This window comes from Eptatretus burgeri, chromosome 4 (assembly GCF_056783735.1).
Source record: "Eptatretus burgeri isolate ZD-2024b chromosome 4, Ebu_testis_v1, whole genome shotgun sequence".
NCBI classification, from domain to species: Eukaryota; Metazoa; Chordata; class Myxini; order Myxiniformes; family Myxinidae; genus Eptatretus; species Eptatretus burgeri.
Window position 1 is genome coordinate 80,939,922 of NC_140964.1, and position 18,620 is coordinate 80,958,541.

Here is an 18,620-nt window from a genome sequence, read left to right on the forward strand (position 1 = left end):
CTGGAAGGTTTTAGTGCACTTTGACCCAACCTGTAAGGTTTTGGTACACTTGATCCAACCTTTCAGGTTTTAGTGCACTTTGACCAAACATGTCAGCTTTTGGTGCACTTTTACTCAACCTGCAAGGTTTTAGTGCACTTTGACCCAACCTGTTTGGTGTTAGTGCACTTTGACCTAACCTGTAAGGTTTTGGTGCACTTTGACTCAACCTGCAATGTTCTGGTGCGCTTTCACTGAACCTGTAAGCTTTTGCTGCACTTTTATTCAACCTGTACGATTTTGTTGCACTTTTCCTCAAGCTGTAAGGTTTTAGTGCACTTTGACCAAACCTGAAAGGTTTTGGTGGACTTTGACCCAACCTGTAAGGTTTTGGTGCACTTTGACCCAACCTGTAAGGTTTTTGTGCACGGGACCCAACCTGTTCGGTTTCAGTGCAATTGACCCAACCTGCAAGGTTTTAGTGCACTTTGACCCAACCTGTTAGGTTCTGGGGCACTTTAACCCAACCTGTAAGGTTTTGGTGCACTTTGACACAACCTGTTAGGTTTTAGTGCACTTTGACCCAACCTGAGAGGTTTTGGTGCACTTTGACCCAACCTCTGAGGTTTTGGTGCACTTTGACCCAGCCTGGAAGGTTTTGGTGCACTTTGACCCAACCTGAAACGTTTTAGTGCACTTTGACCCAACCTGTCAGGTTTTAGTGCACTTTGACCCAACCTGTAAGGTTTTAGTGCACTTTGACCCAACCTGTAAGGTTTTAGTGCACTTTGACCCAACCTGTAAGGTTTTAGTGCACTTTGACCCAACCTGCAAGGTTTTAGTGCACTTTGACCCAACCTGTAAGGTTTTAGTGCACTTTGACCCAACCTGTAAGGTTTTAGTGCACTTTGACCCAACCTGTAAGGTTTTAGTGCACTTGACCCAACCTGTAAGGTGTCAGGTTTTAGTGCACTTTGACCCTACCTGGAAGGTTTTCGTGCACCTTGACCCAACCTGTGAGGTTTTAGTGCACTTTGACCTAACCTAAAAGGTTTTGTTGCACTTTTACTCAACCTGTAAGCTTTTGCTGCACTTTTACTCAACCTGTAAGGTTTTGGTGCACTTGACCCAACCTGTTAGGTTTGAGTGCACTTGACCCAACCTGTAAGGTTCTGGGGCACTTTGACCCAACCTGTAAGGTTTTAGTGCACTTTGACCCAACCTGTAAGGTTTTAGTGCACTTTGACCCAACCTGTAAGGTTTTAGTGCACTTTGACCCAACCTGTTAGGTTTTGGTGCACTTTGACCCAACCTGTAAGGTTTTGGTGCACTTTGACTCAACCTGCGAGGTTTTGTTACGCTTTTACTCAACCTGTGAGGTTTTGGTGCACTTTTACTCAACCTGTTAGGTTTTGGTGCACTTGACCCAACCTGCAAGGTTTTGGTGCACTTTGACCCAACCTGTCAGGTTTTAGTGCACTTTGACCCAACCTGTAAGGTTTTGGTGCACTTTGACACAACCTGTAAGGTTTTCGTGCTTTTTGACCCAACCTCTGAGGTTTTAGTGCACTTTGACCAAACCTGTAAGGTTTAAGTGCACTTTGACCAAACCTGTAAGGTTTTAGTGCACTTTGACCCAACCTGTAAGGTTTTAGTGCACTTGACCCAACCTGTAAGGTGTCAGGTTTTAGTGCACTTTGACCCAACCTGGAAGGTTTTCGTGCACCTTGACCCAACCTGTGAGGTTTTAGTGCACTTTGACCTAACCTAAAAGGTTTTGTTGCACTTTTACTCAACCTGTAAGCTTTTGCTGCACTTTTACTCAACCTGTAAGGTTTTGGTGCACTTGACCCAACCTGTTAGGTTTGAGTGCACTTGACCCAACCTGCAAGGTTTTCGTGCACTTTGACCCAACCTGTTCGGTTCTGGGGCACTTTGACCCAACCTGTGAGGTTTTGGTGCACTTTGACCCAGCCTGTGAGGTTTTGGTGCACTTTGACCCAGCCTGGAAGGTTTTAGTGCACTTGACCCAACCTGGAAGGTTTTAGTGCACTTTGACCCAACCTGCAAGGTTTTCGTGCACTTTGACCCAACCTGTATAGTTTTGGTGCACATTGATCCAACCTGTAAGGTTTTGGTGCACTTTGACCCAACCTGTAAGGTTTTGGTACACTTTGACCCAACCTGAAAGGTTTTGGTGCACTTTGACCCAACCTGTAAGGTTTTGGTGCACTTTGACCCAACCTGTAAGGTTTTGGTGCACTTTGACCCAACCTCTGAGGTTTTGGTGCACTTTGACCCAGCCTGTAAGGCTTTGGTGCACTTTGACCCAACCTGTGAGGTTTTGGTGCACTTGACCCAACCTGCAAGGTTTTCGTGCACTTGACCCAACCTCTTCGGTTTTCGTGCACTTTGACCCAACCTGTAAGGTTTTTGTGCACTTTCACTTGACCTGTAAGGTTTTCGTGCACTTTGACCCAACTGTAAGGTTTTGGTGCACTTGGACCCAACTGTAAGGGTTTGGTGCACTTTGACCAAACCTGAAAGCTTTTGGTGCATTTTGACCAAACCTGAAAGCTTTTGGTGCACTTTGACCCAACCTGTCAGGTTTTGGTGCACTTTTACTCAACCTGTAAGGTTTTAGTGCACTTTTACTCAACCTTTAAGGTTTTAGTGCACTTTGACACAATCTGTTAGGTTTTGGTGCACTTTCACACAACCTGTAAGGTTTTGGTGCACTTGATCCAACCTGATATGTTTTAGTGCACTTTGACCAATCCTGTTAGGTTTTAGTGCACTTTGATCCAACCTGTTAGGTTTTAGTGCACTTTGTTCCAACCTGTTAGGTTTTGGTGCACTTTGACCCAACCTGTCAGGTTTTAGTGCACTTTGTTCCAACCTGTTAGGTTTTGGTGCACTTTGACCCAACCTGTAAGGTCTTGGTGCACTTTGACCCAACCTGTAAGGTTTTCATGCACTTTCACCCAACCTGTAAGGTTCTGGGGCACTTTGACTCAACCTGTCAGGTTTTGGTGCACTTTGATCCAACCTGTAAGGTTCCGGGGCACTTTGACCCAACCTGTAAGGTTTTGGTGCACTTTAACCCAACCTGTAAGGTTTTAGTGCACTTTGACCCAACCTGTGAGGTTTTAGTCATTTTTCTGATGACTGTTGTTTCTGAGAGAATGAAGAACGATGGATTCTTACTCATGAAGGCTCGTGTCGATCTGCATCAGTCAACGAGTAGATCTGCGTTGAAGTGTGCAAACCCATGTCAGTTGCCATACTTTGATCAAAGTTTGAATCCATCCATTGTCGTCGAGAGAGTTTGATAAATTTCAATTTTCCTTCAGTCCTGAGCAGAGCGGAGCATCTGCCCAAAAACTGAGCCGTTCTGCAGATGGAATTTAATCTCTCAAATGTGTCATACTTCTTGATACAGGGTATGACTTCTTCATGAAAGCTAAACAAGCATATTGGGAACCATTTGAATTTAGTTTGTGAAGTCTTTTGGCTCTTCCACAAGCAATTCCTGAAACATTGAGCAATAACTGCCTCTTCAGTCCTTGTCTTTCACATTTCCTGAATCCAAATTTTTCTCGATCTAAAAATTCGAAATCAGATGCTGTGATTATATTCAATAACATACAAGTCGAACAGCATGAGCCATCGCACAACTCACAAACAAAACGCAGAGCAAAACAAGGAGGTAACTGAAAACACACTGGGCAACATGACACCTCATTTTATAACTGGTATTTGTAGATTGTCAGGTATGAATGACGCTGAATCTCACGTCAACAACACCGCTGTTACGGCTGGAGCGGCGGCCACCAATGTGGAAAACATGAAAAAAGTGCCAGAAATATGCCGGTCTTAGTTAGTCCTTCACATTCGAGCCTATGACCATCAAAACAACGGGGGTCGACGGCCACTCAATGTCCCGCATCATTAATGACATTTGTGGGAGGGTCGCCACAACCGCTGGTGATGGGAGACAACTGGCATGGTTCAAGCAACGGTTGTGCTTGGCTGTCCATCGTGGAAACGCCATTAGCATTTTGGCTTCAGCACCGGGAACAAGTCCTGGCTCCTGATATTTATCTTTTGACTTAAAAAAAAGATTAATTTTTTTTCTTTTACAATCAAATACATTTTATTACTGATATTTTAATTCATTCTTTTGCCGAATAAAACCACTTTTTATGACATGCAACAACATCAAAAAAGAATGATAGTGTGGATGGGGCTTAATGCGTTTACTCACACTACATACCTGCATGACCTGCTGTGTATCTCGCAAGAAAATTACAAGCACCGTGATGTTATCGCTGGAGCCAGCATCACGTGCTGAAGCGACCAATCGATGGGCGACCATGTTCGGGTCGCCATCATTTTCACGCAAGTGTTCTCCAACAATACGCACCGCCTCGTCTGCATGCACCGTGTCATAGAAGCCATCACAGGCAAGAAGCAGGTAATCCTCTGAACCATCCAATGAGAAGGACGCGCAGTCGGCCTCGCCTGAGATGTATGGTTTGTGTTCTGCATCACCTGTGACAACAAAATGAGCTCAGTTGGACTGTCACAATGCTTTAAGGAAAATATATTTGGACAAGAGTTTGAAGAACTTAAATGCAGGATGCTGGCAGAAGCACCATAAAAGCCTGCAGAAATTATATCAGGTTTAAACTTATTTCCTTGCAAAGAAAATCTTATGCTCTCAGTCTCACAATATCCTTCCATAAAGATTGGCTTGTAAATTCCCCACATGGCAACCGTTGGGAGAGACCCAGTCTTGGAAATGTTAGGATTCATTATGAGCCACAGCCTATGTTGATAAAACCATAAACACCGTGGTAGTCTCGAAGGAGCAGTTTATTTTGATCCGTCATCAGCTTATTAAGGTCAAGAAAACCTACATCCAAAGTCCCATTGATTAGCACACGTGCGCGCGCGCACACACACACACACACACACACACACACACACACACACACACACACACACACACACACACACACACACACACACACACACACACACACACACACACACACACACACACACACACACACACACACACACACACACACACACACACTATATGGATCATGGAAAGTCATGGAATTTCACTGATGCTCATGTAAATTGAGAGCAAATGTGCTTTCTGTTATTTTCAGAATAAAACAAATGTGTACGAATGAGTTATGTTCCTGAGAATCGTTCATAAGTCTTTCGTCCTTGGAACGCAATTTCCCATCGACACATCACAAAACTGCAGCTCAGGACAACTGAACCAATGTTCTCACGGAACGACAGCCGTTTCTCTTGCAGTAAAACGACCCGTCACCCTCAACATCAGGGATGTTCCCATTTTTCAATCAGAGTTGTGAAATGAGAATGTTATTTGTTAAATCATGACTGCCTCTCGGCCTCCACTTCAGCTGCATTCTGTATATATTCACATGTCCAATCATGAATATCACAGAAAACATTTCATACATTATTAGACGATGAAATGTGTTTAATTTTTAAGTCTGTGCGTTCGTCCTTGCGTGATAGGTTTTCGTATTATAATTAATTTGTCCAATTATGATGTTAATTAACTTTGTACAATTATGTGTAATGATGTAAATATAAACGGGTGAAATTATGGGGTCAAGTGGTCAGAGGTCCCATTCTGTAGAATTTCTGTTACTGCTCTAACTTGTGAATAGGGCTTTATCCCAAACTTGGTATAAGTATATATTGTGATGCAAAGATGAACCGGTTAGATTTCGGCGTCAGACGCCACGTCAGGTGAAATGTGATAAACAGCTGATGGGATTCAAATCAAACTTGGTACAAGTATGTATCATGATGTCATAATGTGCGAGGAGACATATCCGTCAACATCGACGAGGAGTGCCATTCTAGCTATTTCCTTTTTCAGAAGGGCTCACGTCCACACTGATTGCCTGACGGTTTCAATCAGAAGCTCAGCTTGAAGGCAGTTTGTCTTGCTTGAGTGATTTTGCTTTGTTCCATCTCACTGTCAAGCATGACCCTTTGAGTATCACCTGTGGCCAGGTTTATATATTTGGCCTGTTTTGTTCTTCACAGGCTTTCTGTATCCAGCTCACCACATTGTCATGTTAAAAGTTACTGAATCTGTTATTCAAATGAAGCAGGACAGTGGTCAAATTAAAATCCTTGATAATTTGCATAATCTTTCTGATGTGTTTTGAGGTGTGGTTGTAGGGGGGGAGGGGTGAGTAAAATAGGCCTGTGTGGGGTCATGGAAATGTCATGGAATTTCAGATTCCAAAAATGGCGCGCGCGCGCACACACACACACACACACACACACACACACACACACACACACACACACACACACACACACACACACACACACACACACACACACACACACACACACACACACACACACACACACTTCGTTAAACTTTTAGAATGGCTCTTGTATTCTGCCCCAAAGGTTTCTAATTCAAAAACAACAGAGACAACATGAGGAAGGATGATTCGGCATCATCTAAATAGGAGTCATGTTCGCAAGTGTCACGTGGATGTGGTTGGGGGGATGCGAGAGGGAGTTCAGAGCCCATCATTTTTCCAAAACAAAAACAAAAGAAATAATAAAGAGGAAGTGTTCAAGTCATCCGTTTCATGCGACGCCTTTTCTGTGTCCACTAATGCATGTTTACAGAAATTGCCCATGCTCTCCCAAGATGGATGGCCCAATGTCAAACACTTTATGAAGCTCTTTTGTGTCACATAAAATGTACCCACTTCAGTGCTCGAAGTAGCAAAAATATAATGGATCGTTTGTATCGTTTCATGCTTCCAAATTCTATCACCTTAACCTCCTCCTGGACAGCTCTTAATGTCTTCACTTGTTGGAACGTGTGCGGCCTTCTCAGCCTCGAGCAAGTTGGTACTCAAACTAATACCGCTCACACACAACTTTGACCCAATTTTTCCCTTTTGTTTTGTTTTCTCTCTCATTCCCATTTCATCTAAACTTTATTCCTTCCTCTATCTACACTATGTTGCTGCCATCATAATTTTTTTAATTTAATGCCACAACTGAGCTTTCTCCGTTGTGTCAATCTCACCAATCTACAAACAGCAAGCTAACTTTTTCTCATTTCGACACTATTCTCTGAGGCTTCAACAATCAAACAGATATTTCCTGTTCTTGCATTTTCATTCATCCCAACAACTTTTACTTCCCTTCCAGACGTCTCTCCTTCATGTTCAACTATCTTCTGTATTGATCCTTCTAATGCCCCTTGCAGGATTCCCGGCTTACAAAATAACTTTCACTTTCTAGTTAAACCTTCAACCAAGCATCAGCATGTCTCCAATACACTTCGTCTTTATATTTACTTTATCACACACTTTATACAGCGTTAGTCACCATCAAGTGAATACAAAGAGCTAACTCTGCCATTCAAATGATTCACCAAATCCAAATTCCCATCCTCTCATTCTTTTACCCAATCATGTAAATGATAATTAATCTTGAGGGCTCAAGTAGTGTAGAAATTAGAGTTCTTGACTTTTTGAACCCTAATATCGAACCACTGATTCTCCCCACCCCCGGCTACTCCCTCCCCAACGATGTAGTCATATAACCTTCAGAACTGCATAGCCCTATTGTAAATTAAATACTAGCAAAATAAAAAAAAGATTACACAGCCAAATTGTCATAAAGCATCTTCATTGTTCCCCCCAAAAATATATACATATTTAAAGACAAAGCGAGACAGACAGAACAAACATTGTTTTGAAAGAACAATCAAACATTGCAGACCCTCCTGAGGACTTGTTTTGTGTGGTTTTATAGCAACGGATTTTACTCGCATTCTAATTGTACCGTACTTACTTTATAGACTTACTCGCATTCCAATTGTACATACTTTATAGACGTACTCGCATTCGAATTGTACCGTACTTACTTTATAGACGTACTCGCATTCCAATTGTACATACTTTATAGACGTACTCGGTCGAAAAAAAGAGAATGTGTTAAAATTGTGGTTGACGTTAGCACATTATGTGATGACAAACAAACAGACAGACAAACAGACCCAAATGCAATATTCTCTCCTCTGGCAAGGGTAATCATGTCACAAAAAGTGTAAATATCTCACCATTAAATAAGAACCAGTTGGTGTCAAAGCCACCCAATGCTCGCCTGTTTATACATTTATCGTTTTTAAAAGACGAGTCGAATAATTAATATTTTTTATAAAGCATTGCAGTGAAGTATAATTATAAAGCAATATATGTATTTGTATATTGTAATCAGTAACAAGAGCGCAAGTGAGCACAATATACGCTCTAACAAGAAGGTATATACAGAATTGTGCTACTACATGGAAAACAGCATCCTGGTTGCCATGGCAACCACTATAGATGACGAACGTATGTCATGACACACCGTCTCCACAGTCTGTACCTATGTACCAAATATGAAACGTGAAAGTTGAAAACTTTGGGAGTTAGAGTGTGGACAGGAACGGATGGAAAACAGCATCCTGGTTGCCATGACAACGACTTTAGATGACGAACGCATGTCACGACACACCGTCTCCACAGTCTGTACCTATGTACCAAATATGAAACGTAAAAGTTGAAAACTTTGGGAGTTAGAGTGGGGACAGGAACGAACGGAAACAGCATCCTGGTTGCCATGGCAACCACTTTAGATGACGAACGTATGTCGTGACACAACAGCTCCACAGTCTGTACCTATGCACCGAATATAAAACGTGAAAGTTGAAAACTTTGGGAGTTAGAGTGCGGAGAGGAACGGACAGACAGACAGACGGACGGACGACCGTTATCACATAATATGCCCCGATATATATAAATATACATATATATATATATATATATATATATATATATATATATATATATATATATATATATATATATATATATATATATATATATATATATATATATATATATATATATATATATGGCATATAAAAAAATAGTGTGGTAGATAAAAAACATTAGAAAGGAAACTCGAGGGGGAGCACTCGGGAGAGTGCAAAACCTCCGCCGCCAATACTGCTGGGTCACTCAAATGAACTTATATCTTATTCATTAAATATGATGTCAACGGTGCTGACAGAGTTATAGTTCTTTTCTCCAACATTTTTTTTTTGGGGGGGGGGGGGGGTTGGAAATCACTTAAAACATGTAGAAATGCAAAAAAAAGAAATCGAAATTTTGTTGAAAAAAAAGTTGCAAATTTTTTTTATCTCGAACATTTTTTTGGGGGGGGGGGTTGGAAATCACTTAAAACATGCAGAAATGCAAAAAAAAATTCTCCAGCAATTTTTTTTTTGGGGGGGGACCAAGTCCAAAATCTAATGGCATGATCCTTGGACCATACCTAACCCCCTCACCAAGTTTCGTCGAAATCCGTCGAGGAGTTTTTCCGTAATACTGTTCACAAACAAACAAACAGAAAGGGGTGAAAACAGTAACCTCCGATCTTTGATGGCGGAGGTTAAAAATAACTTGCATCAAAGAATTTAACATTTTCACGCTCACGCCGGGGGTATCGCTATAGCTCTCTGTTCTTCGAACAGGCGAGTTAAAAATGCCTACTACTAAATATTGTTATCTCCACCACCGAAGGTGAAGAGGTTATGTTTTCACCCCTCTCTGTCTGTCTGTCCGTTTGTCCGTCTGTGTGCAGAATATCTCAAAAAGTTGTGGACGGATCCGGATGAAATTTGGTCGGCAGGTTGGGTGTGTGACTAGGATGAAGTGATTAGATTTTTGTGAAGATCCGGATCTGGATCTGACTACTACAATTTTAAAGTGCTTCTTCACCATTGAGAGATCGGGCCAAAAACGATATCGAGCACAATATATCAAAAAATTGTCGACGGATTCGGATGAAACTTGGTGGACAGGTTGGGTGTGCGGCAAGGACGAATTGATCCAATTTAGGTGAAGATCCGAATCCAGATCTGGATATGAGAATTATTTCATTTTAAAAGTGATTCTTCACCATTGAGAGATAGGGCTCAAAAACGATATAGTGCTGTATATCATGATATTTCAATAAGATAGTGGGCCAGATATGTTCTCGTGGATCAGGCATTACGTGGCGGAGGTATGCGCTCTACTGGGTGCCCTTCCAGTGACACACGTGTTGTGATCAGTATATTCTTTCAAAGAATGATTCATCGGAATTGTGTGTATAGTTTCTGAGAAGAAAGCAAATACCTATTTTGAGGGGAAACCCCTCGTAGACACCCTTTAGGGCAATTTATTTAAGACCGTGAACAAACTTTGGTACATCAAGAATGATCATCAAGTACATCAGGTACATCAAGAATGTGGTCGTTTCATCGAAATTGTGCATGTAGTTTCAGAGAAGAAAGCAAATACCTGTTTTGAGGGGTCAAACCTAGACCCATTTCAACCCCCAAGTAGACCCCATCCATCACGTCAGGTCATGTCAGGTCAGGTCAGATATGGGAACATGTGCCAGAACAGCGCGTCACTGCGTCCACTTTCTGCCGGTACTCCAGGGGCCTCCGTCTGGTCATCCCCATCTCCTTGAGATGCCGATCAACATGCTGCAACCACGAGGAACGTGGTCAGCCCATTGGCCTCCTCCACTCATGAGGCTCCTTCACTGAGAGAATCTGGTGAGCAGAATCAGCGTCAGGAAAATGAGCCACATTTCCATACAGCCGCAGCTGATGCTTACAGAATATGCAGGTAACTAATCTCATTTGAGTCTCTCAGCAACTGCTCATTGGACACAAAGTCTGACCAGCGATAGCCAGGGATTCTCCGAAGAGACCTGGTGCCAAATAAATTAAATCAACGTCGAAGATCTCTGGTCAGAATCCAAGTCTCACATCCATAGAGCAGGACTGGAGGCACCAAGGGCCTGAAGACTTGGACTTTCGTCCTCCTGCACAGGTAGTGACAGCGCCACACCACATGATCCAGTGAATTCATGACTCCTCAGGCCCGACCCAGGTATTTATTGACGTCTGGCTCACAGCCAGCAGAGACATGAATATCACTGCCAAGGAAAGTGACTCTCTCCTTGATCTCAACATCCTCACCACAAACGGGTACAGACAAGATAGCAGCATTCAATATGTCATTGCAAGCCTGGATCTTAGTTTTGACCCAGGAAACCCGTAATCCCAGCAGCTCCGACTCCTCATTCAGCACCTCGAGGGCCCCCAAAAGGATATCCAGAGTCTCCGCAAAGATGACTGCATCATTTGTGAAATCAAGGTCAGAGATCTTGACATTCCCAAACGATGCACCGCAGCTTGATCTCTCCGACATCCTCCCCAGAATCCAGTCCATACAAGTGCTGAAAAGTGTGGGGGCCAATACACACCCCGAAGAACTTCAGTATCAACTGGAAATAAGTCGGAGATGGTACCACCACATTTCACAGCACTCTCAGTACCAGAGTAGAGGTCAGACATCAGATTGATCAGTTTTGGTGGCACCCCACGAAGGCCAAGAATCCTCCAGAGGGCATTCATTGAATCGAACGCTTTACAGAGATCAACATAGGCTGCAAGCAGCCCCTGCCGAAACTCTCCTCTGTGTTCGGTGAGGAGCCGAAAGGCAAGGATGCGGTCAATCGTTGACCTCTTTGGTGTAAAGCCTGATTGCTCTGGACGCTGGTGCTCATGCAGATGGTGGCGAACCCTATCAATAATTATCTGAGCATAGACTTTTCCTGGCACTGAGGGCAGCGTCACTCCTCGGTAGTTGTTGCAGTCCTGGCAATCACTTTTTCCTTTCCAGAGGGACAACAAGGCCCCTCTTCCAATCAGTTGGGATGATGCCTGTGTTCCAGGCAGAGCACAGAACCGCATGCAATGACACGAATGCAGCATTTCCACCAGCCTTGAGAAGTTCAGCATGGATGCCACAGATCCCTGGAGGTTTACCCCATTTCAACTGGTTCACCGCAGCCCGTGTTTCCACAAATTAAGGTGGATCACAGTTGATTCAAGGGTCAGCAATAGCGATGGTAACACTACAGACATCCAACTCAACAGCTGGTGGATCAGCCTGGTACAACCGCTCAAAGTAACCGGCCCAACGGGCCTTCACTTCAGACTCCTCTGTCAAGAACCCTCCACCCTCCGCTCTGACTGCAGTACACCGAGGGACAGGCATGGAGGAACGCCATGCACAAATTCCCCTATAGCAGGACGAGAATCACATGACCACAGGTGATGCTCTACCCCTCACAGATTCCTCGCACATCGGCCTCCTTCTCCACCCTCAGCACACGTACAGTTCTACGCCTCAACTCCCTGAACATCTCAGCTCTGCCATTAAGCCTGGCTCTGTGACTCTTGTCAATGCTATCCAGTGTCCCTTGAGAGACAAAATTCTTCTTTGCCTTACGGTGAGTTCTAAAACATCCACCGGCAAAATCAAGGATGGTGGGCTCGAATGTCTCTGCACAACTCTTCACGGTTCTCCAAAGCAATTCGACCCCCCAAATCCCCACTCAGCCTGTTCGCAAATTTCTCAGCTACCCTCTCATCCTTGAGCTTGCCATCATCCAGCCGAGGCTGGGATGGTACCATTCTCCAGATTTGAGCTGCAACTTCAGAGTTGCTACTACAAGCTTGTGGTTGGTATTGAAGAACTGCATACTCCGATAGACCCTGCAGTTCTGGATTATCCTCCAGCGACCATTCACAAAGCACATGGTCAATCTCCTTTGCCACACCACCAGCGTTTAGAATACCAAGTCCAGCGATGAGCTTGTGGGTGATGAAACCATGAACCGGCCACCCAAAGTCCATGACTTCTTGCAAAGTCAAGGAACTTAGTGCTACTTTGGTTCACAGTTCCAGACCCATGGGGACCAACACATGTCTCATAACCATCCCTATCAGTTCCAGTCGATGCATTGAAATCCCACAAGACTAGAAAAGTATATTGCCTTGGGCACTGATCAACCACAGACTCGAGTGTGGCATAGAATGCATTGTTCCTGGTGAGATCACTCACCTCAGTCGGAACACATACAGAGACCAGAGAAACGACACCCAAGGAGTGATGAATCCTTCGTCTCCTCACTCGTTGATCGGTGTTACTTCAATTATCATTGGAGTCAGCTTATTGGACACAGCTGCAGCAACTCCTTGGGCATGGTAACCATCAGAGCGACCAGACCAATAGTGGGTGTTACCATCACCATGTTACTATCCGGTGTCCGAACCTCAGAGAGAGCTGCAATCCCGATGTCCAAACGCTTGAGCTCAGATGATAACAGAGACAGGTGATCATCGTCTTTTCAGGATAGGACATTCCAGGCACCCACCCGAAGGGACTGCCTCGGGTTAATCCAAGGAGACCGCCGTCTGATTGACAACACCTCATCACTACCCCGACACACACGACCACAATCTGACCCAGGAAGATTACCCTGTGGTTTTCCTCCTGTTACCCATCTGCAGGAGGATGTCCACAGACACAGTTGGGCACTAGATATGGATGGCCATTGGCTCACAAGGAGCTCCTCCGCCCTTTGTTTTTAATCCTGCTGGGTGTCCATATCCAAACACCCTCCTCACCAGGAAACCTGGTGGGGGAGATGGTTTAGTCGCCGACAACCCAACCATGGAACAGGTTAGTACAGGTTTACATGGTACCTGTAGCAAGTCACAGATCTAATCTGGCCTGACCTGACATCCATCCATTTGGACCATACTCTGTACAGTGTCAATACTGCTGCAGCAGTCTCCTGCGCAATTGGGCACAATCCTGGATGGGTCACCACTCTGACACAGGATACTCGAATGGCTCAATTATCCCAAAAGGTGGTACTCATTTTGTCGACCTCAGAAGGATGACAGGCTATCAACCTCACAAGGTGTTAATTCAACAGCCAAGCGGGATTTGAACTCAGGACCTTAGGATCCCAAGCCCACCACCCTTGCCACTAAGCCAACACGAGGCATCACCTTAGACCCCAATTCTTTTTAATGCCACGAAGAACTTGAATTGCAAAATACCGAATATAATTTTAGCAAGTTTGGTTACAATCCCATCAGCAGTTTCGGAGAAAATGTTGCAAGTGTTTAAGGATGGACTAACGGATGGACGATGCGCTATCCTATAAGCTCCCCAGAACTAGTTCCAAGTGAGATGAAAATTTATCAAGTTGACTTACAACAACTGGAGGCTGACAGGATGGCCGAGCGGTACTCACATTTGCCTCAAAGCTGTCGAGCCTGGGTTTGAATCCCAACCCAGCTATAAACTGTTATCCCAGTGTTTCACAGGCAGGGTAATTCATCAATGTGTGTTCCATCCCTTGGATGGATGTTAAACTGGGAGCACTGTCTTCCGGCATTAGTTAGTGGATGTTAAATATCTCATGGTGTCCTTTGAGAAGAGTAAGCAAGCTATTGCCGGCACCATGAACAAATTACAAATTCCTGCCCTCACCAGCAGAGGGAATTGCATCAGCGGCACAGTGTCTGCTCTCAGCCAATGATGCTACCCCACAGCCTCGTACTGCATATGAACAATGAACAACAACAATAACTGTCAGTCTTGAAGAATTACATTTACCTGATTATCTTTCTCTAGTCCTGGAACAAACTTAGATGAAAGATTAAACGAGTATTTAACCTTGGAGCAGACCCAAAAATAATGTTGATGAAGTTTGCATGATACACAATATCAATTATGGTAATAGTCAAACGTTGGATGAAAACATGAAGCCGATAGAGAACTAATTTATCCTTGATACAGAATTAAAAGAAAAGGTGGATAGGTTTGTTGTAAAAAACAGAAAAAAAAAATAATGAGTGCAAAGTTAAGACTTGGACTTTGGAATCCAAAAAAACTTTTAAGCTCTGATGATGTCATTGATGCAAATGTTTCGACTGCGGAGGAAACAAAAATGTGCTCAGCTGATGAATTACACAAACCAATAAGTGCAAAGCTTAAAAGACCTACAGAATTGGAGTTTATAAAATATTGACCTGAGAACCAAATTCAAAGTCGGTGACATTGTTAGAACTTGGAGATTGAAATCACATCTTGTAAAAGGTTCCACCAAAAGATGGACGAGCGAGCTTTTTTAATTTGTTGATATTTAGACACAGCTCCCCGGACTTATAAACTTTACGATTTGCACTAAGAAATTTTAGGCTCATTTTACACACACGAACTCCAGAAAATAAAATTCGGCTTAAAAATAAAATAAATTTTGAATGAATTTGTCTTTAAAATAAATTATCTGTGTTTTGTATTTGGGTATATTTGAGATGTCATGACTATGCAGGCTATGTAGCCTTTTAGATTTGATAGTCGGTTAAATTTGAATAATCATGATCATATTGTGTTTGGAAAAAGGAAGAAGGGGAGGGGAGAGGGGTGAAGCGGTTCAATATCATGGGTCAAAAGGTCAAGTGGATCCAAACTCTGATTTCAATGCAACTGGCACAGAAAATTCACAGCAAACTATATTAACTGCTCACCAATGGCTCTCGACACAGAGAGGGTACCATTCACCCTCCATGCCCCAAACCAGATGACGCAGCCACCCAAGGCCTCAATACGTTTCTTCTCATCCTGCAGAGAGGGTGAGAGGGACATGCCAAACATGATTACTGATGAGATCAGAAATTGGGATTACACCAAACATCAAACAGTTCATCACTCATATGAAGTTGCTGTGTTCACCATGCCCGAGATAGGACATACCCAAACCCATCCATCGAAAAGGAAGCTATGTTTTGTCTCTGGAATACCAATTATGTGCCAAGTGATGTTTAGGTTATAACACAAAGGAGCTTGTGACTGCATTCCTTATAGATGTTAGTTGTAGACCAAGATGTGACTTTATGGTCTTTCGAGTGAGGCCAGTTAAGCAAATAAGCCTGGTGTTGGCTTAGTGGTTAGGTGGCGGCTTGGGATCCTAGGGTCCTGAGTTCAAGCCCCGTTGGCCGCTGAATTAAAATACACCAGGAGGTTGACTCAGCCTGTCATCCTTCCGAGGTCGGCAAAATGAGCACCAGTGTACTGGTCAGGGGGACACTGCATCAGCGGCATAGCCGCGTCCCAACCAATGATGCAACCAGCAGCCACAGACTGCACTCGATAGAGAGAGCGTTAAGCAAATGGGACTTATCTGGGATGGTGGTAATGTTTCGATATGTGGGCCACATGTATCTACTAAATCAGTAGATTAATTCCATTTCAGCCTCAATCAAGCAACCATAATGCATAAGATGGAATCATCCACAAAGTGGAACGACGCCAGACAGTTGTCCAGGGAAACAGAAAGAGGAGTGATCCAAGGATGCTGCCATGAGTAATGTCAGTATTAGTAAAGAGTTTGGATCAAAAAAAAGATGTCAATGACAGCAACATGTTGCTTGCAAAACTCGACAGATATTTGAAGGTCAGGCCCCACATATTATTGCGAAAGTGTCTTGCAACACTTTACCGAAACACAGGGGATATGTGTATGGAGACGAGCTCGAAGCTGCTTGAGGTTCAGAGCTTCTATATATTGCTGTGAAAGGACTTAGTGTAGTAGATCATTCAGTGCAGAGCGATCAAGACTGATGGTCTATGATCAAGGAATTGTAAAATAAAAATGACTTCATGTTCGTTACCTTCAGAGATTTGATGGCATTGCTTGTAATGGAAAGAAGGTGCACCAATCTGTAATTTCAAGGATCAGTTATTTTTTGAGTGTTTGTCAATCATGGCAGTGTCTGCCTTTGTTCAAGCAAATGAAGACATTATGTAAAGAAATACCTGTTGAAGAGAACAAACAGGAGATTCCAGTTCAATAGGAAGTGTACAGTCTGGCTCAGAGATTTTTTCACCATTTTTGGAGAAATGCTGCTTAGAAAGGCACGACAGGACAGGAAGAGTTGGGTGTAGAACCAGGCTTTTGAAGTGAATACAGACTCAAACTGAACTCTAGTGTTTTTGGTAACCTCATCTATATTTCGACAATTTTTCACCGGAAAAACAGGAAGTTTCTCCAAAGGTGCGTGCATGTCCATGTGATGACTGACATTTCGTTTTCGCTGCCGATCGTATTTTCAGGGAATATTTTCAAAGATTTTTCAACAAGGTGGAGTGACTTTATGCCTGGTGTTGACTTAATGGTGGGGGTGGTGGGCTTGGGACCCTAGGATCCCGAGTTTAAATCCTGCTCGGCTGTTGAATTAATACCAGGTGGGGTTGACTCTGCCTGTCATCCTTCCGAGGTCAGCAAAATGAGTGCCAGCTTGCTGGTATCCTGCATCGGAGTGGCGACCCGTCCAGGATTGTGCCGAATAGCCAAGGAGACTACTTAGGCAGCACCAACGCTCTGCACAGAGTGTGGTTACAATGGATGGATGGATCGGGTGACTTTCAAACGGAACTTCACTTTGACTGGGCTTTCCAGAGATAGAAGGATTTCTAGTGCCTGGCAGCAATCGAGATGGAGATTCACAGCGACGCTCATCCGAAGCACCTGCAATTGACGTGAGCGAAGCATTGGCTCGATCATGCTCCGGGTAGAGATACCACAGACGGTATTCCTTGTGCATTGAATTGGAGTGTAATTTTTTTTTTAATACTTCTCTTAATTACGCAGTGCGAATTAAGTCTGTGGAGAATCACACACACATTCAGACAATCCAGTGAATATTTTCGTAATGCAACCTGATGTTGACTTTGTTTTTGTAATTCACTAAATTCAATTTATTCTTTTCTGCGTCAGATTCCGCTCTCCGGTTAAAGTCACCAATTCCATGAATTGTCTGTTTTCCGCTCTCACGGAAAATCACAAGCTCTAATCACTACAAATGTCTCATCTTGGGAATGGAAAAACAAAACAAAGGAAATTGAAAGGAATTTGACAATCTCACCTCACGGTCAGGTTTGTGAGGCATCATAAGTTCCACAGCATTTCCACAGCGTACCAATGTCACCTGTGAGTCACCAAGCCAGGCAACATGCAGAGTCTTCCCACGCATGAGTGTTACCACGCCTGTGGATCCACAGCGAAGACTCTAGGGATTGCACAGGCAGTGCTCAGTTAAAATAAAATAAAAAGTTAGAAAAGATAATGGAAACGATAATAATGGCATGGGGCAGTGTTCAAGCCAACATTTTAAAGCATCCTATTTGGACATGTATTTCTACCTTCAGGCATCATCAGCAAGATGGAAATCAGCTTTAAATTGCAAGACTTTTGGCAAGGACTATTCGGACACGGAGTGTCACGGACAAAGACACACAGATCTTGCTGAGGTACGAACAAGAACTTGGGGTGCCATGTGGAGACCAGTGGAGGGAGGGAACTCTAAGAGAAGGAAACCAGCAGAGGGAAATAAATGGAAGTGAAGGGAGCAAAGAAAGAGGCTCATATAACTTTCAGAAAAAAAATATCATGTTACATGAATTAATAAATACGAGTCATCCCAAAAGTTCCGTCAGTTCACTTGTATCTTAAATAGGAATCGTGTAATCACCATCATGAACATTGCTCAACACAGAGCATCGGTGCTGCCAAAGCAGTTTCTTTGACTCGGGTTATAATCCTGGATGGGTCACCACTAAAATGATCCTGGA

The 18,620-nt window shown here is 43.4% G+C and overlaps 1 protein-coding gene across 1 annotated transcript in view; it reads right to left on the reverse strand.

Annotated features, from left to right (window-relative positions):
* The window catches only part of LOC147028504 (uncharacterized), a 67,582-nt gene extending 49,545 nt beyond the window's left edge, over window positions 1-18,037 (reverse strand). The window contains exons 1-3 of the mRNA XM_085878950.1: window positions 17,915-18,037; window positions 15,518-15,611; window positions 4,256-4,533 (exon numbers count right to left, since the gene is read on the reverse strand). Of these exons, the coding sequence (XP_085735076.1) occupies window positions 4,256-4,533; window positions 15,518-15,611; window positions 17,915-18,022 (480 nt within the window). The 5' untranslated portion in view covers window positions 18,023-18,037. The remainder of the gene's footprint in view (window positions 1-4,255; window positions 4,534-15,517; window positions 15,612-17,914) is intronic.
* Window positions 18,038-18,620: the final 583 nt, after the last annotated feature.